At 39.5% G+C, this 26,995-nt stretch overlaps 2 protein-coding genes and 1 long non-coding RNA gene across 7 annotated transcripts in view; 1 reads left to right on the top strand and 2 right to left on the bottom strand.

Annotated features, from left to right (window-relative positions):
• The window catches only part of LOC138753421 (kelch domain-containing protein 1), a 121,277-nt gene extending 115,681 nt beyond the window's left edge, over nt 1-5,596 (bottom strand). The window contains exon 1 of one of the 4 annotated variants that reach the window (XM_069916387.1): nt 5,432-5,596. In XM_069916387.1, the coding sequence (XP_069772488.1) occupies nt 5,432-5,449 (18 nt within the window). In that variant the 5' untranslated portion in view covers nt 5,450-5,596. Of the gene's footprint in view, nt 1-4,827; nt 5,108-5,136; nt 5,400-5,431 lie in introns of those variants that run through there. The other 3 variants (XM_069916384.1, XM_069916392.1, XM_069916391.1) reach the window with 3 other exon arrangements.
• Nucleotides 3,837-26,995, top strand: part of pole2 (polymerase (DNA directed), epsilon 2) — a 43,826-nt gene continuing 20,667 nt past the window's right edge. Inside the window, exons 1-6 of one of the 2 annotated variants that reach the window (XM_069916382.1) lie at nt 3,837-3,945; nt 19,633-19,733; nt 20,454-20,529; nt 21,810-21,887; nt 24,310-24,403; nt 24,891-24,965. In XM_069916382.1, coding sequence (XP_069772483.1) covers nt 20,465-20,529; nt 21,810-21,887; nt 24,310-24,403; nt 24,891-24,965 — 312 coding nt within the window. In that variant the 5' untranslated portion in view covers nt 3,837-3,945; nt 19,633-19,733; nt 20,454-20,464. Of the gene's footprint in view, nt 3,946-14,567; nt 14,678-19,632; nt 19,734-20,453; nt 20,530-21,809; nt 21,888-24,309; nt 24,404-24,890; nt 24,966-26,995 lie in introns of those variants that run through there. The other variant, XM_069916381.1, reaches the window with a different exon arrangement.
• Nucleotides 24,877-26,995, bottom strand: part of LOC138753423 (uncharacterized) — a 34,574-nt gene continuing 32,455 nt past the window's right edge. Inside the window, exon 5 of the long non-coding RNA XR_011351158.1 lies at nt 24,877-25,304. This is a non-coding gene — a long non-coding RNA (uncharacterized lncRNA). The remainder of the gene's footprint in view (nt 25,305-26,995) is intronic.

Genomic DNA, 26,995 nt, shown 5'->3' with positions numbered 1-26,995 from the left:
CCAGAGTCATAAACATAAAACTATCCTCTAATCAAAGACAGATTTTAGCCTTCTTTACATTACTAACAAGAAGAGCAATATTGTTAAAATGGAAAGAGGAGTTCCTACCCATTCACAGACAATGGGTATTAGACATTATGTTCTTTTTAAATTTGGAGAAAATTAGGCTTAATCAGATCCAGGACATTGTTGATGAAGTTCCTCAGGGCAGAGTCTAATCTAATCATCTTTAGTTGTTTCGCAAGTGATTTTCCTCCATCTCAAGGTAAGAAATTGGAATCCATAACATAATTACACTGTGTTCATGACTGGATTCTGTTGGCAACCTCTTCAGTTCATATCATATTTTCTGCCTATATCCAAGAAAACCTCCATCATTCATGTTTAAACATAGTCTAATGAGGAAACCTATAGTCACACCAAACATTTCAAGGTATCTTCATCTCCAACCAAGTGAATAGATAACCACATCACATTTGTATTTAGTTCCAATTATCACGTGGAGGATCAATGACCGGAAATTTGACCGGATTACCTATACTAGCCATTCTCAAACTTTTTAAATCAAAGTTTATGGACCCCCTTCTCTGCAAAGTAGTCAAATTTTAGTCTCTTCTGTACTTCTCTCCTACGGACTATATAAAAAATGTCAAAAATATTTATATTACGCGAGGTGAGAAAAACAAAACTTTTACAAAAATGTGCTGTGTCCGCCAGGGGGTTGTATGGCCCCCATTGAGAATGGCTGATCTATACAAATACTCTTAACAACAGAACCACACCAGAGGCTCATAGCCATGGTGAAATAGACATTGGAAGTGTAGAAACACTACTGCCTCTCAAATGTGGGAATGAACCTAGTGGTCTGGTGCAAGATGTTCTCCCTGTTGCTGTATGGCCTTTACTCTGCTCTGGAGCAGTAACACTCACCTGAATCATTTTCCATTTAATCTAGTGAACTAAAATGGATCATGGAGGTGATGTTCAAATCTCCAGATAAAGAGAAACAAATATAACCAAAATGGCCTTGTATGTAGCTGCATAAAGTTACACAAAAGTCTGAAGACACTGTAATTGTAGTAAAAGCATACAGAAATGCTGGAGGAATTTTGCCCGTCTCACAACATCCAAAGCTCAAGCCTGAAAAGTCGGTCATATATCTTTACCACCTATAGGCGCTGTGAAACCAACCAAATTCTTTCAGCATTTCCATGTGTATTTGCACCAAGTTATATGAATAATCCAGGATACACAAACACCATTGAACGACAGGTTTCTATGTATCCTAGATGCTGATAAGGACATGAAGGTGTACAATCACAGACACAGGAAAATAGTGCCCACATGAATTTGACTACTGATCTATAAAAGTATAGTGCAAGATAAACAATGTACTTTAACCTCATCTATGCAAACAGGAAAATCAAGGAGGTCCCTGGAGGAATGTGGTCACTGGATTTAAAGAGCCTGCCCCTCTAATCATCACTATTGTAACCAAGGTCTGCTTCGAAACAGCAGATTCCAAACAGAGGCACAGCAAAGCGCACAAGATCATTCAGAAGTCACTGGTCATCTGAAATTGGTCAAGCAGTGGTAACAAAATTTCTGTGCATTGCCGAAGCTGTACAGTAGAACAATGCTATGCTTTGTTGAATCAGGGAAGGAGCCATGTTAAGTGTATGGGCCATTCTCTCCCACCTCCAGGGGAAAGATGATTGAATAAACAAGTTTTTGTTTGTGATCAAAGTGAAGTTGAAGGGATTCAGCAGGTCAGGAAGCATCCATGGAAGAAAAGAAAACTGTTCAGTCAACATTTTGAGTCCAGACACGATTAAAATGCCTTCCTACTTTAGTATATGGAATCAAGTATGGGGGGGGGGGGGCGGGGTGAAGAAGAAGGGCTGAGAGGTAATAGGTTAATGGACAAAGTGTTTATGTGTAGAGGGCATAGCCTATAGAATAGCGAAAGAAATTTTAAAGGAGATGCACAAGGCATTTTTAAAAAATTTACACAGAATGGTGGGTACCTTGAACGCTCTACCAGGGAAGATGGTCAAAGCAGAGACGATAGTGACATTTGAGATACACAAACTGGCACATTAACATGCAGGAAAAGGAGGAAAACAGAGTTTGTGGCTGCAGCTAGGATTAGGTTAACTTAGGCTTTTTGGGCCAAATGGCCTGTTCCTACCCTGCACTGTTCAATATTACTGGCCCTTGTAGAGGGAAGAAAGTTTAATATGGCTATAATGAACTGGTAAAGAAATTAAACAAATATTTTGTTCATCTTCAAGGAGGGGAAAAACTTCCAAAAATACAAAGTCTAACAAGAATGAAGAACTGAAGGAAATTAGTCATGGTTAAAAAAATGTATTGGAGCAGTTAATCATACTAAAAATAGATAAATCTCAAGTTATACAAATAGTAAATGTATTGATTATCTTTCATAAAATGCTATGAATTCTGAAATAGTTACAAAAAAAATCACTATTATTTCAGAAAGGATGGAACAGAAGAAGAAAGAAGGAACCAAATAACCAAATATCAGTAATCGGGGAATGCCAGAATCTATAATTAAGATTTTAAACAGCAGAACACCTAAAAAAAAACAGGATTGAACATTAATATGAATAAAAAAGTTAATAATTCACTGTTTAGGTGTGACATGGGACAGACAATATGTGGTGTGATTTTAGAAGGCTTTTCATAATGCCCAGAATAACCAGATTAAGTAAACAAGATCAAAGCATATGGAAGTTCAGCTAAGAAATTTGATTTTTTTCTTAGGTTAGGTTAGTAGGTTGAGAACATTGCAGATTCAGAGGAACTGACGCTTACCCACCAGTTATTCAATCTACACAAATGACCAAATGTCAAATTTCTACTATTTAAGAAAAAACCATACAGGATGGTAACTGGCCCTTTCAGCCCACAAGCTCATGCTGCCTAAATTCACCCAATAAACCTACAAACCCCAGTACGTTTTGAAGGGTGGGAGGAAACCAGAGCACCCAGTGGAAACCCACACAGACATGGGGAGAACGTACAAACTCCTTATAGTTTGTTGGCAATAAAGTGGGTCTGCAAGTCAGGAGAAGGATGTAAAAAGGCTTCAAGTGGATATGGGCAAGTTAAGTGAGCGTGTTGAGAACACAGATCTGTGGTTCTCAACCTCTTTCTTTCCACTCACATACCACTTTAAGTAATCCATATGCCATCGGTGTTCTGTGATTGGTAAGGGATTGGTTAAGGTGGTATATTCTGCTTGAGAAAAATTCTCATTGGCCCATTTCCTTTGGAGTTATGAAACTGTCCACATAACTAGTCAATTAGGTACGATTAAAACAGTGGTTTTCAAATTTTTTCTTTCCATCTACATACCACCGTAAGCAATCCCTTACTAATCACAGAGCACCGATGGCATAGGAAATACTTAAAATGAGTGGGGAAAAATAAAAGCTTGAGAACCACTGCTCTACACAAAGCCCTGGAGCACCTGGACAACAAAGATGCAAACATCAGGATACTCTTTATCAATTGCAGTTTGGCATTCAAAACCATTATCTCCTCAAATTTGATCACCAAACTCCAAGATCTGGTCCTCAATACCCCACTGTGTAATTAGATCCTTCATTTCCTCACCTTCAGACTACAATCAATGAGGATTGGTAAAAACATCGCCTCCACAGTCCCCATTGCACCACAGGGGTCTACTCACTTTACACCTATGACTCAGTATGACAATAACAGCATCTACAAATTTGCTGACGATGCAATACCACAGTAGTGAGTTGTATAAGAGGGGCAATGAGTCAGCATACTGAAAAGTTGGCAGGATGATGTACTAACAACAACCTTACACTCAATGTCACCAAGGCAAGGATCAGAAGGAGAAGACCAGAGGTGTAAGATCTTGTGATCACTGGAGGATCAGAGGTGGAGAGGGTAAGCATATTTAAATTCCAGGGGAACAGTATGGTTACAAGAGGATTTGAACACAGGGATATAATGAATTACTGCAACTGATTCAGCAGAACCAAATAATTCAGAAAAACCAAGGCACAGTGAAGTTTTGACCTCCTGACCAAATAAAAGGATCAACTTGCCATGCAGGTGGATATGTTGGGCCAAAGGGCCCATTTCATCAGAGCATTACTATGATAGGCAGTGCAAGGAAGATTTGTCAAACTTGTTCCTGAGGTGGTGAGTTTGGCATAGAAGAGATTAAGGAAACAAAGCCTGTATTTTCTTGAATTTAGAAAAATGAAAGGCAATTTCAATGATGCCCAATCTCAGAGAGCTGAAAGTACAATGAAGGATGTTTCCCAAGCTGAGGAGTCCAGAGCAGAGGATAGAGTGTCAAAATCAAGGATAGGCCATTTAGGACTGGAATGGGTATAAATTTCTTGACTCAGAGGCTGGTAAACATTTGTAATTCACTACAGGAGAGGGCTGTGAGGTTCAGTCATAAACCTTATTCAAATCAGATAAAGAGACTTCTGGATATTTTGGGAATCAACAATGGAGTGGGAGAGAAAGTTAGCCAAGATGTGGATCAACTATGGAAGAGATTCAAAAAGGATCAGATAGTCTAATCCTGCTTCCATTTCTTAATTAATATTTTAACCAGTATTAAAAGTTAATCATTTCAAAGTGCCATTAGTTATATTCCTCCTAATTTCTCAAATACATAATACAAAGAATGCTAAATTAAGCAAAACTATCAAGTTAGCGAAAATCAAATTTTAAACCTGAAAGTGCTCGACTTTCTTTTTATTGATTTCTCAACTAATTTCGCGCCGTTCTTTCGGCTTCTAAATCACTTACTTCGAACGTCCTTATTTTTCTTCTCTACACACCATTACATTCCAAATGATCCACTGCCCTCCAGGCATGTCACCGTGGGCCTCGAAATAATTATCCAGCAGCACTAATTAGATCCTATTTATCCAGCAGCACTAATTTAGGATGTCACTGGCCTCGACTGTCCAACCTGATGGAATAGTTCGGCTTCCCGCCCTGTCAAGCACTGCCTTGCTGTCAAAACTTAAGGTGGGTGAGGGTGAGGGGCCAAAGCAGGCAGGACGCGCTGGGCAAGGCTTCGGCTGGCCTCCGCCTCTCGGCTGGCCCACTTACCACGTAACCACCCCAAACATACAGAGAGCATCCGTCCAGAACGGCACAGTGGCCACTCCTCTCCTCTGCCACCCAGTTCATTTCGGCCTCTGCCATTCCCTCTCGGCCACGCGATGTGCTCCAACCTTGGGTCGGCGAATGCCAGGGATTCACTTGACCTTCTTGGCCACGCACGACAAGCAGCGACAGTGGAAGGCACCGCTACGGCAAGAGGGACGACTCAAAAGGCACCGGCGAGCGCTGCTGGGGCGAGGGGCCTGCCATTGTCGTTATTGCCCAATCAGGAATCACTCACCAAGAAATTAGTTCCCATTTATCTATCTTATTCCAGGCATAGACTTAAAATATCCAACCGGTTTGGATTTGTTCCTGTTAACACGATGCTGGAGAAACTCAGCAGGTCAAACAGTCGCAAAGATAAAAGATACAAAGCCCTGGTTTCGGGTTCATTGGGAGATCGACCCGACTTTTCTTTTTATCCTTTCGTGTCGCATCGCCTTTTGTCACACCTTCTTTTAACTTGTAAACTCTTTAAGGATCAGGAGATTCTGGATTAGTGCCGAAAATACTATCCTCAATCTGCCATACCTCAAATAATTCATTCTTCGTCAACAATTTATTCTTGAAATCATGTCAGCTGTGTGCATCTATAAGGAACAGGAATGTTAGCCCATGAGAATAGTCCAAATCCAATCAGAAGCTCAACTTCACTTTACTGCATCTCCTGGACTCCCTGAAATTTTCCAGAGTGGGTCAGAGGTGTAAATATTTTTAAAAATTTCAACCATGGCTTTCCCTCTAATTTCAAACTTTATTGACTATGTACCTATAGAGTTGACACTTTCCAAGTTCTAGTATTTCCCAATTTCAAAACGTGTCGTCTTCAAGGAAACATAAGTGATGAAATTCCATATCTTATCAATCCAATAAACCAAACTTTGTAGTTGTATCTTTAATTCATTGATAAAATAGACCAGCATTCTGCATAACTACACATTGAGGTTTTCATAATGATGAATAAACAAAACATACTGTATAATGATATATTCAATTTCAAAAAGATATAAGAAATAAGACGAATTAAGTTAAATTCAAAAAGTATCTTGAGTTTTCATCCCGTTCATAATTCTTCGAGAATGAGATGCAACCTCTCGATCTGCTCGGATATTATGACATACACATAACCATATAACCATTTACGGAGCGGAAACAGGCCTTTTGAGTCCACTCCGGTTCACTGATTTTGTGCGCCCTCTTCAGGCATTGGTCCCGGTAGATCTTCATTCAATAACGATGGACGAATTCCTTCTTCAGCTCCCTGAGCAGCGCTCTCTCCTGCTCCAGAGTCACCTCTGCACGCTGGCGGTCCCTCTCTCCTTCCTCCCACTCAAGTGTGGACATCATGCTATGCAGCTCCTTGGATATTCATTCAAATTTGGCACTAATGAAAATACACATTTAAAAAATTCTGGATTGTCAATGTTAGGAGCATAAATATTCACCAGCACAACCTTGTTACATAAGGAACAATTGACCATTAAAATCTGCAACAGTATCAAAATGTATAAATGGAGTGAAAGAATTGATAAAGATCAAAACTCCTTTAATTTTGGTTTAGGATGAAAAATAAAGTTGTTGGCCCTTCCAAAATTAAAAAAAAGTTGACTATCCTCCCTTAGAAATGACATCATAGTAACTACAGTAACACCTCAAATAATACATTTTCTTAAATGGATAGGCACAAAATTAACTACAAATCAAAAACAAAGTTTTAACCTTTAAATTTCAGTCCTTAATTTTTATAATAGACATTAATGACTAATATATAATTAATATTACACATACAAAAGTAAAATTAGAAATCAAAACTTTCTGCTTCTCATAAAAGACAGCTTTTAGTAATAAGTCAATTTAAGTAATCAGTCCATGATTTTCCCCAGCAACCAAAAATTTCTTGGTGCAGAATCGTACATGATAATTATAATGTCTCCGCATACAAAATTGCACTTCGCTTTAGACAATTTTTGTCTTTCTTGTAATAATGAAAAATATTCTTTAATCCATCTTTTCTAAATTAAATCCACGATAAACTGCACTTGTCTCCATCTGCGTCTTGCATAAATATCTTCTTTCTGAAATTGATCTGGAGACATTATAGATTTAGATTTAAAAAGTAAGAGATGATTTGGTGTAAGTGCCTCGATGTCATTTGAATTGACAAAAATTTTCATTATTGGACGACGATTTAAAATAGCTTCGATTTCACACAATACTGTCTGAAGATTGTCATTGTTCAATATTTGACTATTCAAAATGGAATTAAGAATTTTCTTGATTGATCTAATCATTCTTTCCTACACACCTCCACAATATGATCCTGTGGGTGGGTTAAATACCCAATTAATTTCCTTTTGAAGTAACACATCATGAATTTGATGTTGATTCCAATTTTGAATTGCTTTTTGTAACTTAAGTCGAGCTCCTGTAAAGTTAGATCCATTATCAGAACGTAATTCTTTTACTTGACCATGTCTGGCAAATTCTTGTAGCGTGTGATTACAACCACCATGACCTGTTTTCTCATGTATATGTCAAACAATCAAATCAGAAATATGAAATTCCTTAGCTAATATAATTGGATATTTCACTTCTTCTGGCATAATTGCTTTTTACAATCTTCCTCTTACTCTCAATACATCATTTACAAGAATAGGATTTAGCTTTAAAACATGACTTGCTTTTGTAACATTCAGATTCTTCTTCAATTTTGATATCTCATTATCAAACACCTTTGTCTGACAAAAAAGAATTATCTCCAATTCAGCATTCGCTAATTCATCAACTGTTAAGTAACAGCTATTTTGAGACTTTAGATTCTCTTTTTAGATACAATGTAAAAAGTTTTTAATCCAAGAATCGATGCTACTGCCCTTTTTAAATGAAACCATGAAGAATAATAGCAAATTAATTGAATAACTGGATCATTCTCATTAGATATTTGAATAGTATTCACATTAGTGTTTTGGATTTCTGGATCTTCCATTGAAAATTCTTTTAACTCTTCTGGATTTTGAGGCCATTCTTCTTGAGATTGTGAAAGAAATTGAGGACCGAACACCCAAGTTTTGGCTTTTTTCAGGAATGATAGAACTCTTGATCCTTGTGAACCCACGTCAGCTGGATTATCCCGTTTTAACATATCTCCATTGACCACCGCCAGTGGGCTGATATCGCCTCAAACCATGCATCTTGGCGCCTCACAGTTCGGCGGGCAGCAACCTCCTTTGAAGAAGACCGCAGAGCCCACCTCACTGACAAAAGACAAAGGAGGAAAAACCCAACCCCAACCAACCAATTTTCCCTTGCAACCGCTGCAACCGTGTCTGCCTGTCCCGCATCGGACTTGTCAGCCACAAACGAGCCTGCAGCTGACGTGGACATTACCCCTCTATAAATCTTCGTCCGCGAAGCCAAGCCAAAGAACATATCTCCATTGATTAGCAAGCAAAACCTTCTCAAACTCATTAATTCTGTTAGTCACAAAGGTATGAAACCTCATGGTTTTGTTATTAGTGTATTTAAGCACTGATGTACTATCATACCAAAATATAGAATCTGCTAACTCCATCTGTAATTCTCTTCTTAAACGGTGTCCATTTTGTTCGCCATAGTAGCAGCAGTCAATTCCATTCGAGGTATGGTGACTGGCTTTAATGGAGCCACTCTGGCTTTTCATTACAAATCCACAATGTACTTGCTTTTGGTAATTTCGCAGTATTAAATAACTGACAGTATCAAAACCACCTTCGCTTACATCAGCAAAATGGTAACTGAGCAAATGTGGCAATTCCAAACTCTGTTGGTTTAAAATATCTGTTGACTTCAAAACTTACCAACATTTCAAGACTCTCAATTCAATTCATCCAATCTTGTGTGATGGAATCTGGTATAGTTTCAAATTTTCTTCTGCACAATTCTTGCAAAATTGTTTTGGCTATTAATACTACTGGTGCCAATATTCCCAAAGGATCATATTTTGAGTTTATGCTCGAAAGAAAACCTCTTCTTGTCAAAGGTTGCTCTTTCAAAACAATTTTGAATTGGAAAACATCATTCAACACATCATTGCACTCCTAGAATTCTTTCGACAGGTAAAACATCACTATCCAAGTCAAGATGTTTTACCTACTTTGTGCTTTCTTCCTCAGGAATAGCAGCTAACACATCTCGACTGTGCTAATCCATTTCGTAAGGAAACGTCCTTTATTACATATCTCTTTTAAATCATGGTAAAGATCTATTGCTTCTTTTTCTAAAGCCACTGAAGTAAAACAATCATCAACATAAAAATTATTTCTGATGATGCTTATAGCTTGAGAATGAAATTGCTCTTCATTATCTTCAGCACATTTCCTTTTTTAGAATATTTTATTTAAAGTTTAACAACCTTGATCATACAGAATAATTAAGACAAAATACATCATCAAAAGAAACATGGTTTTTATATATATCTATAAAACAAAAAAACCCACCCCTGTACACCTTCCTAATCTCTTATAATAATCATCCCCCCCTCTCCCAACATCCCAACCCTTAAACTTCTAATAACCTTACTAACCCCTGAAAGAAAAGTAGGAGAGAAAAAAAAGGAAAGAAGAAAAAAGAGAAGTTGAGGAGAAGTAACCAGAAATAACACAATAACTAATCATCATGTGATGGGGATATCCTGGCACATCCTGGTCCAGGTCTTTAAAGTTTAAATCCATATGATCCAGAAACCTTCATTAAAAACAAAATATTTATCTCTCATATATTATGTCATTTTTCAAAAGCAATACAAGATCTCAATTCGGAATGCCATCTTTGGAAATTAAGTTCTATTGATCTTTTAACGTAATAGCAATAAACCTTCTTGCTACTTCTAATGCTAATCTAAAAAAAAGCTATTTGAAATTTGTCCAGACCTAATTTCAAACAAATTGTTTTTGTATCACTAATGTTAAAAATTTGTGGGTCCAAGAAATTCTCTTAACCTAGACCAAAAAAGTTTAATTCAGCACATTTCCTGAGAGCAAAATTTGCATAACTCACTGATGAAGTTGCTCCAAATAAATGAATTGTGATTCTGTATTCAATCATATCTTTACTGTAATTGCCATTAGGCCACCACAACAATCATAGAAAATCACGATCTTCTGATGGTACTTTCACTTGATGAAACATTGGTTCAATATCTGCAGCAATTACAATAAGCTCCTTACAAAATCTTATCAGAACACCTATTAAAGTACTGGTTAAGTCTGGACCTTGTATAAATTGAGAATTCAATGAAAATCCTTGAAATGATGCTCCACAATCAAATACTACATGTAGTTTCTCCTTGAGGTAAATACCATTTTCTACCATCTTTACATTCCAAGATATCATCCTAAATAATGGACTGTAGAATCTTGCCTACCATTGGTAATTAGCCTACAGTTTCCAGACTTTTGCCTCTATCCCACACATGTCAAACTCTGGCCCGTGGGCCAAATTTGGCCCGCGATATAATTATATTTGGCCCGCAAGATCATATTAAATATATATTAGAGTTGGCCCGCGGCCGCCGCGCAAGTATAGCCCATGCACAGCAGCAAGCACTACCATTGTAGTTTTTAGCACTTCCACAGCAGGCACTGCAGTACACCGATATAGTTAACGGGAAAGTTAATTAGATATTCACAGCGGTGCCGCCTAGCTGCAACGGACCCGCCGCCTAGCTGCAACGGACCCGCCGCCTAGCTGCAACGGACCCGCCGCCTAGCTGCAACGGACCCGCCGCCTAGCTGCAACGGACCCGCCGCCTAGCTGCAACGGACCCGCCGCCTAGCTGCAACGGACCCGCCGCCTAGCTGCAACGGACCCGCCGCCTAGCTGCAACGGACCCGCCGCCTAGCTGCAACGGACCCGCCGCCTAGCTGCAACGGACCCGCCGCCTAGCTGCAACGGACCCGCCGCCTAGCTGCAACGGACCCGCCGCCTAGCTGCAACGGACCCGCCGCCTAGCTGCAACGGACCCGCCGCCTAGCTGCAACGGACCCGCCGCCTAGCTGCAACGGACCCGCCGCCTAGCTGCAACGGACCCGCCGCCTAGCTGCAAACGGACCCGTCGCCTAGCTCCATGTGGCTGGACGTGGTGGGTCACCTCCGCGTCTCCTTGAGCTTCATCTGTGGGCGGGTGCTGCTGGGCATCGGACTTTCCGCTGGGGTGGAGGTCACGGACGAGTTCCACCACTCTCACGGTATTCCCGGTGAGATGGCAAGACCAGCGGGGACTCCTTGGGTTGTTGGCAGCGGTTGCGGCAGGCGGAGGCGGGGGCGGAGTAGGGAGAGGGGGCGGTGGGGGGAATGCCGCTTGGGTTTGCTGGCTGGGCTGGGGAAGGCTCCCTGCAGACCTCCGCTCCCTGGCATGCTTCTCGGCAACGTGCGATCCTTGGCTTAAAGGCTAGAGAGAAATATTATTTATTGAATATTTTATTTCTTATTTGTTAATGCTTCTTATGGAAAGAGTTTAACCAAAACTATTATTAAACATTTATTTTAATAAGAAAAAGTTTAACATTACATATGTTGAGAGAAAACATGCAGATGTTGTTGAAAATTTTCAATAAATATTTAGTTCGGCCCTCGACTTAGTCCAAGTTTTTAATTTTGGCCCTCGGTGAATTTGAGTTTGACACCCCTGCTCTATCCCTTCCTAAAGAATGCCAGTGACATTTGTAATTTTCCAGTTACTTGGAGCCATTCCGATTTGAGTGCTTCTTGAAAGATCACTACTAATATGTTCACAACCTCTTCATCTACCTCTTTCAAAACTCTGTGTTCTACCTCTTCTTTCTCACCATCCAAGAATTGAAATAACCCATTCAGCTGAAGCAGTGATTCACTTGCATTTATTTCACATTAACGTACAATATTTGGTATTCACAACATAGGCTTCTTAATACTGGTGAAACCAAACACAGATTAAATAGCCACTTTGTGGTGCATCTTTGTTCATTCCATATAACCATTTACAGCATTTACAGCACGGAAACAGGCCATGTCGGCCCTTCAAGTCCGTACTGGTTCACTTGAACAACTCCACTAGCTCCTCCGCAAACTCCTGAAGAAGTAGCAATTTATAGTTACGAGTTTACTGTCAAAATTCTTAATTGCTGCAGTCAAACATGTACTTCATTAAAAAAAAATCAGTATACATTACATAAATTAAAATTATGGCAGCACATTTAGCATAGTGGTTAACGCGACGCTATTATGATGCCAGCGACTCAGGTTAGAATCAGTGCTGTCTGTAAGGAGTATGCACATTCTCCCTGTAACCTGCATGGGTTTTTCTCAGGTGCTCCAGTTTCCTCTTATCCTGTAGGTTAATAGAGTGTAATTGGGCAGCATGGGCTTCAATGGCTAGAATTAGCTTCCATTGTAGTGCAAATAAAATTTAAAAGTTAAACTAGATAATAAAAAAGATATATAGATAATAAATATTCACAGTTACCATCATGCAAAAAATGGTGACATTACAATAGTGCAGACAGATCTTTTGTGGTATCAGATCAGCCCATCATTCATGTAGCAAGGGGAGGTTCAAAACCCTGACAGTCATGTGAAAGACACTGTTCTCAAACCTAGAGGTCCTGGTCTTCTTCCCAAAAGTAGCAGCAAGAAAAGGTTGTTACTAGGGTGATAGGGATCATTCATGATGTTGAGTATCTTCGTTTCTTCTTGAAGCAGGGCCTCACACAAGCTCCTTTCACACTTGCAAGTGATGGGATTGAAATGACCCAAGTGTTTGCGTGAGTGCAGGAAGAAAAAAATTAAAATGAAAGTATAAACTTTGCCATAGAAAAGTTGCAGTGGGTGGGGGGGGGGGGGGGGGGAGGTGGGAAACTAGAGAGAGAATAAATAAATAGCAATAAATAGTAATAGCGAACAATTTTTAAACAGAGCGGGAAAATTGGTAGCGCTATAGTGCATTATTTATAAAGACTGTGGGGAAAATAAAAGCAAGCAGACCTGACTTCCCAGTATGTCATGTGGCAGAGAAACCTCACTAAGACTGCTCCATGCATGAAGCCAGGCATACAGTCCTTTCTCTGCCGCATGGAATTCTGGGAGGGCAAGTCCACCATTGCTTTTCCCCCATATTTATAAATTCTATGCGATTGTGCTATCAACTTACCCACACTATATAAATTGTGCACTTTAGTGCTACCAACTTTCCCACCCAATTTAAAAATTGTCTGCTATTGCTTTTTATTGCTAGCACTTTCCCACCATCCCTTATAAAGGTTTAAATAGGTTGGCACAACAACTGGGGTTGAAGGGCTCATACTGTGCAGTACATAAAGCTGAATTATGTTATAATTAGGCATGATTCATTTTGTTTAATTATAAGAGAAAATACGTTGATCAGGATTTAGGGCAGGTCCACCATCACTTGATGCGTCATGACATCACCAGTAGAAGGTAGAGCAGTCCTAACCTCAGGGATAGCTCCTTGCAAGTGTGAAAGCGTTCAGTATCCCAGTTAGGAGTGGTCAAGTGTGAACAGCCAAACCCCCATTCCTATCCTGGGACACTGACCAGCCCATTTAATGGGATGCATGTGTGAAGGGGGCTACAGATGGATGAGAGGAGGTCAGGACACATAATGGACTTAGCTGTTTGCTACTTCTGCAGCCTTCGCATTGCAGGGCACTCGAATTACCAAACCAGGCTGTGATGCAACCAAACAGTATACTTTCCACAGCACACCTGTAGAAGATTGATAGAATATGGGACAACATGCTAATCTCCTCACATATCTTACAAAGTTGAGGCACCTTATCCACCTTCACAGTTATTTCGAGCTTGTTGAATGGCTGGTATTCTGTGAATAGTTGTTCTTGAAATAAAAAGTTTAAAAAAAATGCTGGGGACATTCACCATCTCTGGAAAGGGAAACAGATTTTACCTTTTAGGTTGAAAGCCCTCCGTCAAAAATTCCCCAATTCTTTCATCGACCTGAAAGATGAAAATCAGTTGCCAGCATTTCCATTTTATTTCAGATTTTCAGCATGTATAGTTTATTTTTTTTTTTAAAAACAGCTGTTCAACCAGGTTGATAGCATCTGGAGTTATTGGTAGTATTCATGAGTTGACTTCAATGCAGTACTGTAGAATGCACTACATTTCTTGCATACCCGGGATCTCTCATCTCAGTCATAGATCTTAAACAAGCCTATACAAATCCCCAAAATGTACGGTTACCTGCAGTCATCAAACGTCAAGGTGGGAGAGAACAGATGACGTCACAAGTCCTCCTCACAGCCTCTCTGGGTGAAGACCGGAAGCCACGGCCAAGCTGGCAATTTTATGAATGAGCAGGTTGGCGCTGTTTCCCGGCGTGCTCTCTGTTTTATGACGCAGTCTACGACTTGGCGCCAAGGCTACAAATGGCGTCTAAAGTGAGGACGAAAGTTTTAGCTGCTTTTAAAATGCATGGATTAATTCTGAGATCGTAAGTATAAACATTTTGAATCGGAAAATATTCTTCTATGTATTGGCACGTTTTTTTTTTCCAGTTTGCGTTGGGGCTCGCTGATCCTTCCAAATAGCTATTATTATTTTCCATTTCTGACAACATTCTAGTAAATTACTTCTGCAGCATTTTTTTTCCCCTCTAATGTTTTCGGTGCCAGTCATCAGTTACAAACCAGACGACATGGGTTCAGGGTGAAAGGGGAAAAGTTTAGGGGGAATCTCTTCACACAGAGTGTGGAACGAGCTGCCAGCTAAAGTGATGAACGCGGGCTCAATTTTAACGTTTAAGAAAAATTTGGACAGGTACATGGATGGGAAAAGTTTGGAGGACAATGGTCTGGGTGCAGGGTAGTGGACAAGGCAGAATAATAGCTTGGCACAGATTAAAATTGAATATTATTTGTATAGCACATTTCAAACACAACGGAATATTGCTCCAAAGTGGTTTACATCAGTTCATCAAAAAAAAAATACTCAAAGCACAAAATGAACAAAAACAAAAGACTACACACTGGACAAGAGATGTCATCTCGCAGAATAGTAATGGGTTGGAGAAACACATGGGCCCCGACATGTTGCCTAAGTGTACTGGCGTGGCCAACTCAACCCCAAACTATCTGGGCAAGCGTTGCAGCTCCCTCGATAACCATGACAAAAGTGAGGCCAAGACTTATCTGACGTCAAAGGAATCAATACAAATTTAAAGCTTATCATTTCTTAAAGCTGTGGCAATTATAATGAGCAGCAGTTTAAAAAAAAATCAGTTAACACTCTTTGAGAATGGACTAAACACAATTTAGAGAATTTAGACTCAACATTACATAAAATTACATAAATCACAAGCTAAACTAAATTTATTATACAGAAAACACTCAGTGACAATTATAAAAATCCAATTAGCACCAGAAGGTTTGAAAGACCACAGCAGACCTCGGTAGCTTAAGTAAGAAGTCTTTCTGATCATGTTCTCTGGTGACTGGGGTAATAATATAGGCTCCTCCATGCCCCACAGGCACCCACATTACCACCAGTCCCCTCAGGAGCGCCCCACCAGCTTGGAGAAACCTTAGTCCCACAAACAGTCCACAGTTCAGCTCCATAACCTCGGTGAGGCATCCCCTCCAGCACATCTGCCAACTTCACCCAGCGACAAACCCTATGCTCCACCTTGGTCATCCCAATTCCAGACTGGGTCACCCCGGCCAACACACTGGTTGCTTAGGCCACACCACTATCCTCCAAGCCTGCATGCCAACATTCCAGGCGACTGTCTCAGCCTTCAGGACTTCTGCAATGGATGCTCCTCAGACAGAGCTAGAGTCGCCGCCAGTGAATTTTTCAGGCCGCAGTAGATGCCTCAAACTTGTCTGGTGTTCGTCTGCCAGTTCCAATGCCTCAGACATTGTGCACAGCTACATACTTAAAGAATTGTGCACGGAGAAGGGCCAAAGGGCCAGTTTTCTGTGCTGTAATGTTCTGCTGTTGTTCTAAATAAATGCCTTGCACCTCCCCAAATGCAGTACCTCATAATTGTACAGACTGAATTCCACGTGCTTATTTTCTGTCCATACAACAGAATAACCTTCAGCTCCATCCACAGCTCATCTAACCTTTGTATCATCCACAAACTTACTGACCCATCCTTCCATCCAGGTCATTTATAAAAATTATAAAGAGCAGGGGTTCCAGAACAGATCCTTGCGGTAGTCCATTAGCCACTGACCTCCAGTCAGAATACTTCCACTACCTCTCTGCTTTATACATGCAATCCAGTTTTTTAATCCATGTAGCCAAGGTTCAATGGTCCAATGCCTCATTACTTTCTGAACGAGTCTCATGTGAGACCTTGTCAAATGTCTTGCTAAAATCCATATAGACCACAATTATCACCCTAACCTCATCAATTGTTACCTCCTCAAAAAACTCAATTAGGCTCATGAGGCACGACCTTCCCTTCTAAAGCCATGCTGACTATCCTTGTGTAGACTATACTTCTCCAAAAGCTCATAGATCCTATCCTTAAGAATTTCCAATAGTTTTTACACCACTGAAGTAAGACTCATTGGTCGATAATTCACAGGATTTTCCCTATTTCCTTTTTTAAATAAGGGGACCACATTTCCCATTTGCCATTCTCCAATTTTCCGGCACCTCCCCTGTGGCCAGACTCAAAGATCATAGCTACTGTTCCAGCTATCTCTTCCTTCACTTCCCACAGCAACCTGGTGTGTATTGCATCTGGCCCTGGGATCTTGTCAATCTTGATATTTTTAAGAAGATCCAACACTTCTTTCTCCTTAATCTCCACATTGTCCACATGCAAGCCTGTTCTATTCTGACTTTACCCAGATCAAGGTCTTTTATTTCCTTGTGAATACTGAAGCAAATTATTAATTTAGGACCTCCCCAGCCTCCAGGCACAAGTTGCCTCCTTTATCCTTTAGCGGCCCCACCTTCATTCCCATCATCCTTCTGTTCTTCACATATGCACAGAACATCTTGGGGTTCCCCTTAATCCTGTACATTGACTTTTATGCCTTTCTGTAATTTGAAGTCTGCACAGTTAATCACTCCCAAGTTTTGGTATTTTTGTAAATTTCCTTCTTAATCCTACACTTAAGTCTAAATCATTAATATTTGCTATCCAAGAAAAGATGTGGGTTCTGAGGACTGAAATCTCAGTGGTACCAGCCATTCAACAATATGCTTTACTTTCTGCCAATGAGTCCATTTTGATCCAGTTTCTTAACTTGCATTTGTAACAGAGAAGGAAGCATTGGGTTCATGAATGAACCTGGAGAGCAACTTTGTTAGACCTATTCCTTTTCGTATTCCTCGAAACCCAGCAACTTGTTCTATGTTGCACATTTCCATAAATTATCTTAATTCTTTTTGTGGTTAACCTACACTAAACAGTAATTTACATAGTCTGTACATCAACCAGAACATATTTTGGGATGTGGAAGGAAACTGCAGCACCCAGTGGAAATCCATGTGGTCATGGAAAGAATGTGTCAAGCCAGAACAGTTGGCACCAAGATGATCACAAACATTGGACTCGGGAACACCAGTAGCTGGACCACCATGTGACCTAATTTGCCACCATCCCAAGGAAATCCAAGGGGTTTAACTTTATGACAAGCCTGCTAACTTAAACATTATGATTCCTGGTTTTAAAGAAAAATTATTTGAGCTGGATGGGTCACGTCTCCAGAATGGAGGACCATCGCCTTCCCAAGATCGTATTATATGGCGAGCTCTCCACTGGCCACCGTGACAGAGGTGCACCAAAGAAAAGGTACAAGGACTGCCTAAAGAAATCTCTTGGTGCCTGCCACATTGACCACCGCCAGTGGGCTGATAACGCCTCAAACCGTGCATCTTGGCGCCTCACAGTTTGGCGGGCAGCAGCCTCCTTTGAAGAAGACCGCAGAGCCCACCTCACTGACAAAAGGCAAAGGAGGAAAAACCCAACACCCAACCCCAACCAACCAATTTTCCCTTGCAACCGCTGCAATCGTGTCTGCCTGTCCCGCATCGGACTGGTCAGCCACAAACGAGCCTGCAGCTGACGTGGACTTTTTACCCCCTCCATAAATCTTCGTCCGCGAAGCCAAGCCAAAGAAAAAAGAAATGCATTGCTCTCATCAACTTTACTTGTTCTCAAAAAATTCATTCAATTTGATTGTGTAAGGCGACATTTTTGGCATACTGGTTAGTGCAATGCCTTTACAGTAGCAGGTATCGGGACTGGGATTCGAATCCCATACAGTCTGAAAGGAATTTGTAATATTCGCCCTGTGTCTGCGTGGGTTTTCCCGGGCTCAGATTTCTTCTCACCATTCAAAATATACCAGAGATGAAGGTTAATTAGATGTAAATTGGGTAGCCTGGATTCGTGGGCTGAAATGACCTGGAACTATGCTGTATGTCAAAATTTAAATTTAAACCTTCCTTTAAAATCACACTAAATGGACCCTGTGGCCTTCTAAATGTTTATTGTGTTCTAAAGAATTGATTCCAACACTTCGCCTTTCACTGATTAAAAACAAATTACCATATATTACGGCATATAAGTCAACCAGCAGATAGGTCAAACCACCCCCCCCCCCCTTTCTTATCCTCATTTTAATGGTTTTATGTTATATCTGGTGTACGTCGACCCCAATTTTTCAGACTGTCTAGACCTTTTCCCCACCCCCCAACATTTTTAAAAACTCCCCAATTACAAGTAACAAAGCTGTAAATTAAGAAAGTTTAAAAAAAAACTTGGCCTTCAGACAGGACCGGTCGGTGATAGCAATCTCAGGATCCAGGTAGGAGCGATTATGGCAACGCCCAGTGATGGGGGTGTTGGGGAGTGGCGGTGCCAGCGGTGGGGAGGTGCTTCCAGCATCAACTTGTATGCCAAATCCAGTTCAATCTGTTTTTTTTTTGAGAATGAAAGGTCTCAAAAATATATGGCGGACAAGTCAACCCCCCTTAGAGAAACTTATTTTTAGGGTTTCATGACTTATTCGCTGAAATATACAGTACTTGGTTCTTCCCTTTTAAGACAACAATATAATGTAACTGGTCCTCCAGTCCATTGGCACCACTCCAGTATCTTGAGAAGATTGGTCAATTTATAAAATTGCCTCCTTTTGCATCTTTTTATCATCTGCTGTTTTATCTATTTTCAAATGTACTAAAGCTTGCTGTCTTATTAGGTTTATCCCATCAAGTAATTCACATTTTCTCCTCAACTATAATGTTGACTTCATGTCCCACTTTTTTATGAACTTTTCCCCTAAACCTTGACCTGCATGACTAGACCATATTTTGGACACTATTCACCCTACTCTTTTCTAATTCGTATTCCTCCAATAATAAACCATGATGATTAATAATTGGTAAAAACCCTCAGAAATTTCTGCTTTTATTTCTCTATAGTGGAGCTACCAAATTTCTTGTGGATGTCCTGGAGTCGGTCGACGAGTCGGAGCTTGAAGATGGAATTGAACGAATTATCGATGCAGTTGAGAAGCAGCCATGTAAGAAAATGTTGAAAGTTCTAAGTTAAGGCCTGAATTGTTCATGAACTTGATGCGGAGTGTAACAAGGTTCAGCTCGTTCGTAATCTTTTATAGTGGGAGGTAGTTGAAGTTGCAAGGTTTAGATTCTAGGGTTCAATACATTTGATCTAAAGTTACTTTTGGATGTGTGAATCAACATTGGAATTTGTGTGTTTGTGTGTGTGGTAGATTTTAATGCAGCTCGAGATTCCAAAATTCAGACTCTGCTAAACAGTATGATGGCTTTCTTTATCCTGGCTAAATGCGATGTTGCTGACAGGGAGTAAACAATACCAAATAACATGAATTTGCCAACAAGCATCATTAAAACAACATTTTACATGTCAATATCAACAAATGTTAGGGTCATGATGAAATGTTTGGCCAAAGAAGCATCATGAAGGAGAGAGCAGAGAGCTGTCGGTAGAGCTATGATTCTTGAATTGTCATATGGTGAATGAAAACATTTTGCTGTTTAAAATATTGGATGTTGAGGGACCTGAATGGGTTGAATGTCAAAAAACTCAGGGACTGCAAAAGGTTGTAGAGGGTGATGAGATTTGAAAATTTTGACCCTTGCCTTCAAGGAATTCAAATAAGTCAGATATCAGCCTATGCTGTAAAATAAATATTTTTTTTTTCAGACTGCAGCTAAGGAAAGAAAAGAGAACTCTTTAACTTGTACCTTCTATTTTTCAGTGAGCTGCAATATGATAGAGCAATCAATGGTGGAGTCGGCAGTCCAGGAGTGCAGTCAAACATGTAATGAAACAATGTATGTCAGTTAGAAGATTCATATATTATCCAACAAGAAATTGTATAAAGCAATTACACTGGTTTCCTATCAAAATTATTATGCCGAGGGAAGCAATGTTACATTTCTACTTCCATTTAAGATGTCATCTTTGTAAAAGTCTGGGGAGCAGCCATTTCTTAAAATAATTGAAGAAACATAGAAAACATAGAAACATAGAAGATAGGAGCAGGAGTAGGTCATTCGACCCTTCGAGCCTGTTCTGCCATTCAACGAGATCATGGCTGATCTTAAAGTTCAGTACCCCGTCCCCGCCTTCTCTCCGTAACCTTTAATACCCTTATACTCAAGAAATAGATCTAATTCCCTCTTAAATATATTTAATGAACCTGCCTCTACTGCCCTCTGTGGCAATGAATTCCACAGATTCACCACCCTCTGGGTCAAGAAATTCCTCCTCATCTCGGTCCTAAATGGTTTGCCTATTATCCTCAAACCATGGCCCCGGGTTCTGGATTTTCCCATCATTGGAAACATCCCATCTGCATCCATTCTGTCCAGTCCCGCCAGAATTTTATATGTCTCTATGAGATCCCCTCTCAATCTTCTAAACTCCAGCGAGTACAATCCCAATTTGCGCAATCTTTCCTCCTAAGTCATTTCTGCCATTCCAGGTATCAGCCTGGTGAATCGCCTCTGCACTCCCTCCATTGCAAGAACATTCTTCCTTAGATAAGGTGACCAAAACTGCACACAATACTCCAGGTGGGGTCTCACCAAGGCCCTGTACAGCTGCAGTAAGGTATCCTTGTACCTATACTCAAACCCTCTTGATATGAAGGCCAACATACCATTTGCCTTTTTAACCGCCTGCTGTACCTGCATGCTCGCCTTCAGAGACTGGTGTACAAGTACCCCCTAGGTCTCTCTGCACTTCCCCATCTCTTAATCTATTGCCATTCAAGGTTTTGGAATCTTTAAAATTGAGTCATGGGCTCAGTGCATCGTGTAAGAAAGAAAGGTGAATGGTGGCGGTGGAAAACAAACACTCTGTTGTTTTGTATCTTCAACAATAGTGAAGTTCCATGACAGATTAATTTGTATAGTACATGGTTTGTTCAATCTGTTCAACGTTGGAGCATCATATACCTAGTTCAGAGACTTTAAAATTGGGTGGACAAATTGCAATGGAAGGGAATAAGATAACTTTTTATCGCATTGAATATTAGTACTGATAATATTTTAATCTCACCTGACTATAATATGAATGCTTTTAAGAAAATTTAAAATTATGATTGCAGAGAACATGTTTTCAATATAATTGGTGCGTTTGATGTCCCTCGTTATATCTACAATTTGGAAAAGAAGAAGTTTTTACCGTGAGTTTTAACAATTTTATAGACAACCTGGGTTCAAAACAATTTTCTGTGAAGAGCATGATTTGCAAGGCTATAAACTAAGCTCTTAATAACAAATGAGATTTAGTGTTATCTTTTAGATTAGAAAATAGAAACACAATTCAGATCAACAAACAAAATTGGTGTATGTACTCCACTCGAGCCTCCTCTTATCTTCATTGAAATCTATCAGCAAAATCTTATTTATTTCCTCATGCTTGTCAAAGCATCTCTTAAATACATCTATACCATTTGATATAAGTACTTCCTAAATTTGTGTTCCATGTCCTCATTGTGTTGGATAAAGATGTTTCTTCTGAATTCCCAATTTGATTGCTTGACCACCATTAATGGTGGACTGCAGTTATACTCTACCAATACCACGAGAAGGAGGAGGAACAGATATGTGAGATTATGGAAATCTACAAAAGCAACAGGATTGTTGTGGTGGAAGTCTTAAATTTCCCCAATATTGACTGGGATGTTGTTAATGTCAGAGTCTTAGATAGGACAGAATTTGCTCAGTACCTGAAGCAGCATGTAGATAGCACAGCCGGAAGGGAGTGGGGGTGGGTGGGGGCGGGGGGCATACTGGACCTTGTATTGGCAAAGGAGCCCATAGGGATGATCAGAGTTTCAGTGGGGGAACATGTTGAGAATAATGATCACTCTTCTGTAACTTTCAATAAATCTATGGACAAAGATAAACTTGGGGTTTGTAGAAAAGTTGCAGATTTGGAATGGCAATTTATGACATGATTAAACAGGAATTAGTGAGCAGCTATTATCAGGCAAGCTCTCAATTAATATGTTGCAGTTGTTTAAGGTCTAACTAATTGGTCCAGGACCAGCTTATTCCAGTGTGAAGGAAGGACAATGATGGCAAGGTGAGAGAACCTTGGATAATGAGAGATGAATGGAGTCAAAAATAAAATGAGGCAAATTAAGGTTCTGGAAGCTACGATCAGACAGGGTCCTGGAGGAATGTAAAGATTCCAGGATTGAGATCAAGCAGAGCATTAGGAAATGAAAAATGACATGAAATTTCCTTTGTGAGCAAGATTAAAGAAAATCCCATGGCATTTTATACTTCCATTTGATAGAACCACGCAAGTACAAATGAGGGAATTTATCTTTGAGTTAGGGGAAATCGACAAGGTACTAAATGAGTACTTTACATCAGTGTTTAAGAAGGAGAAGTATATGGACAGCAATAGGGAACATAATGTGGAAAATGCTCATGTATTAGGGCATTTTAAGATCACGAAAGAGGTGGTGTTGGGTCCTTTTTGAGGGCCATTATGTTCCCTAGGCCTGATAGGATATATCCTCAGTTATTGAAAGGGCCAAAGTGAAGAGATTGCAGGCATCCTCACTCATAACAGGAGAGATCCCAGAGGACTGCAAAGTGGTGAATGCTGTATCTTTGTTCAAGAGGGGAAAAAGGATAATCCAGGAAATTGTAGATCAGTGAGATTCCCATCAATAGTAGGTCAACTACTGGAAAGGATACTTGGAGATAGGATTTATGCACATTTGGAAACACACTGGGGAGTCTGGTGTGCATGTGTGGTAGTAGGACGAGGGGAGGGTTCGGCTTCAGGAGCTCCAGTGTGTTGGGGTGGGGGGAGGCGGGGGAACACCACCGAGTCCAAGATCCAGCTCATGCTTGGGAGGCCACTTTCCTTGTTGATGCCAGGACAAGGGATTCTTCCGACTGCTTGTGACTGGGAGACTGTGACATGCAGTTTGAGAGGGAGAGTTGGATAGAAAAGTCAATAGGGGAAGGTAAAATGGAAAGGGAGAGGGCAGGGTCTAATTTTACGTTGAGTTATTCTTTTTCAACCTGTGAGGTCAGTTTGGCTCCGGGGAAAAAAAATCAGTTGTGAGGATTTCTGATTTGTTTTGATATTCTCATTTATCTTAAGTTTTATTTTGAATTTTCAGATAATGAGGATTTTGGAGGATCTGATTTTGGATAATCGGAGTTGTACTGTATTTGATGGAAGGAAAGAAATTAGGCTTTCACTGGTTGACTTAAGTGGTGCAGTCATTGTCAGTTTTACAAAATCTTAATATCTACTTTTAGATTTAAAATGTAAATAATATCCTTGCTTATTTGAGTTAGTTATTTTACATTGTCTAAGGCATCCCTTTGAATACCATTAGATACTGACAACTATAGAGATGTGGGGAGAACTCAGTAACAGGTCATTCAGAATGCTATTTGTGAGGTGAACAAACATTTCTAAAAGCTAAACAGATATTGAAATAACTTTAAAACCACTATTACAAAAATCTTTTGAAAGCAAGAGCAATTTAAATAATGTTTTATGGATCAGTATGGTTGTAAATGCACTAAAGTATAATAATTGTGAGTATTATTTTTATTCATGTACTGCAGCCTTTCAATGACAGATCATTGCAAACCTTGTCTGTTTGGAAGTCCCAGGAACAAAGCTGAACTTTTTTGTGAGCGCTACACTATAATGCAACAGGTAAGAGAGTCAGACGTGCACATGTTTAAATGAGCAAAATCTCACTCTACTTATTGTAAGCCAAGGGACTGAATATCATTTGGAAACAAACTCCTCCATATTGACCTTGCATTTGCAAAAGGTTGCAGTTTTGTTTGGGTAGAGGATGAGTAATAATGTATCCAATAAATGCTGCATTACTATTTTAAAATATAGCCTCACATGAGCTGGATTCAGATAGACAATCCAAATTCATCTCACAAATTACAATTAAAATAAAATCAAATTATATTTTTTGGACACAATTTCTATGTTAACAAATTAAGCATTATTGATCAAAGGAATGTACTTGGCATTAAAAATTACAGTAAATCCTACAAGAAAATAACAAATACTGAATTGAAATAAATTTGATAACGAAATGTTGAATTTTTGTAACATTTTAATTGAATTAGAATTAATGATGGATTGCCTACAACATTTGTATGAACATTTCTTAATTTTGCAGCGAACCCATCGGCATGAATTATTTACACCTCCTGTGACAGGATCACACCCTGATGAAAACACGAATAAATTTCAAGTAAGATATAAAATGTTCCTCAATTCTGACGTAAATGTTAATTGTCTTCACAAGTTGAGTCACATTTCTCCTGGATAGCTATCGAATGAGTTTAGTTTTTATTATTTCTCCGCTTTTACTCAATTGATCTTTTCTGCTGTCTTTCTTGCAGTTAAGGGGAAAAATCTGAAGGTCTTCAATTTGGCATAAATTAAATAATAGTAATCTGAATGAAATGGTGCATCACCTAACCCATCATTTGCAGTCCAACTTTGATTGCTGTCACCTTGGGCTGAAGTGGATAACCAGAAATCTTTTTTTTTCAGGCAAAATGGTGTTCCAAATATACAAATTAGTTTCCTGTCAGATAAAACAGTCAACAAAAGGATGCTCAGTATAATTTAATGTGTTTTGTCACAATTATCACGGGACAGTACAAAGAAAACTAATATTTTATTTAGTCATTCCTTTCCATTGCTCACAAATTATTTTGATAAACTAATCTGAAAGTACTTCATTATAATTTTATACATCAGTTATATTTAACTCCTGAAAAATTAAAGAGATACAATTTAATTTTTTCAGATTTATGTTTTAGGTATCATAAAGAAGTAGGTTCTTTTCTTTTTAAAACATTCTACTTGGTCATGTGATAGTATTAAACCTTTTTGGACCCGACATAAGGAGGTTTTAGAGAAAATTTTTAAGATTAAATTGTTGATGGAACCAACATTATTTTTATTAGGTTATGTTGAAATGTTGGATTTGAAATTGAGATTAATTAGGTATCAAATTGCGTTTTTGAGATTAGCCTTGGCTGTAGCGAGAAAATGTATAGCGATTACGTGGAAAAATGAGATTGATTTAAGTTTGCAATGATGGCATATGGAATTGAGATCATTATTTGGCAATGATTTTACCGAATGCATTATAGAGTTAGCGTTCTACAGCATCTATTCTCAAGGTGGGGGGTGAGTCCACCTCATATTTAAGTAAAAACCTTGTTTTCATTTCTCCTCACGTAACATTAATATTTTTTATTTTTATTTGTAGTTGGTAGGAGATAAGTACAGAAGGAACCAAAACTTGACTGTTTCACAGGAAGGGGGCCCATAAACTTTGAGCAGAATCCCAAAGAGGCCATAGCCAAAAAAGGTTGAGAATAGCTCTTCTACAGCATGCAAACAGGCTCTTCGGCCCAATGTTCATACCAACCATGCTACTCTCATTTGTGTGCATTGCTCTAAATATTTCTTATCTCTCTAAACATCTTTTAAATGTTAAAATTGTCTGCATTTCTACTTCTTCCTCAGACAGCTTGATCCATATACCCTCCACCTGCTGTGAAGTAGGTCTCTTTAAATTTTTCCCCTCTCTTCTTAAATTTATGCCCTTTTGTTTTAGATTCCCTTACCCTGGGGTGGGGGGAGACATAAAACTATTTATCTGTAACATGACATCCCTGCTCCTGTACTCAATACCCTGACTAATAAAGACAAGCATACCAAACACTTCTTCATAGCTCTGTCTCCCAATGTTGCCACTTTCATGAAAGTATATGTCTAAACCCCAAGTCTCTGTTCAACAACACTCTCCTGGGCCCTACCATTTACCGTGCCAGTCTTGGCCTGGTTTAACCTACTAAAATGTTACAACTCTCACTGTGTGAGTTAAATTGTGAGTTAAATTCTATCTGCTATTCTTTGGATCACTTTCCAAGTTCATCTGGATTATGTCCTGATGGATTGTGTTTGTGCAAGAAGGATAGCAAAATGTAAAAGGCGCAATTTGCAGTAAACTAGTTTAAATTGGTGCTGGAAGTGGTTTTTGGATACCATCAGGTCAGTTTGTACAATCTAGGCAACTCAATGAAAACAATAAGGCAATTCAATTAAATCATAATTATGGAATAATGAGGTAAAGCAGCCCATTTGATTTTTGAAAGACCAGTCTAAGTAGTGTCATTCCTCCACTCCTCGTCTGGCTTGTAATTTTTCTTTGAGAGGGTATACATTTAATTCTCTTGAAAGTTGGTCACCTTGACCACTATA

Source organism: Narcine bancroftii, chromosome 2 (assembly GCF_036971445.1).
Source record: "Narcine bancroftii isolate sNarBan1 chromosome 2, sNarBan1.hap1, whole genome shotgun sequence".
NCBI lineage: Eukaryota > Metazoa > Chordata > Chondrichthyes > Torpediniformes > Narcinidae > Narcine > Narcine bancroftii.
Note: the sequence above shows the minus strand (reverse complement) of the source record. Positions and strands in the feature narration are given on the sequence as shown.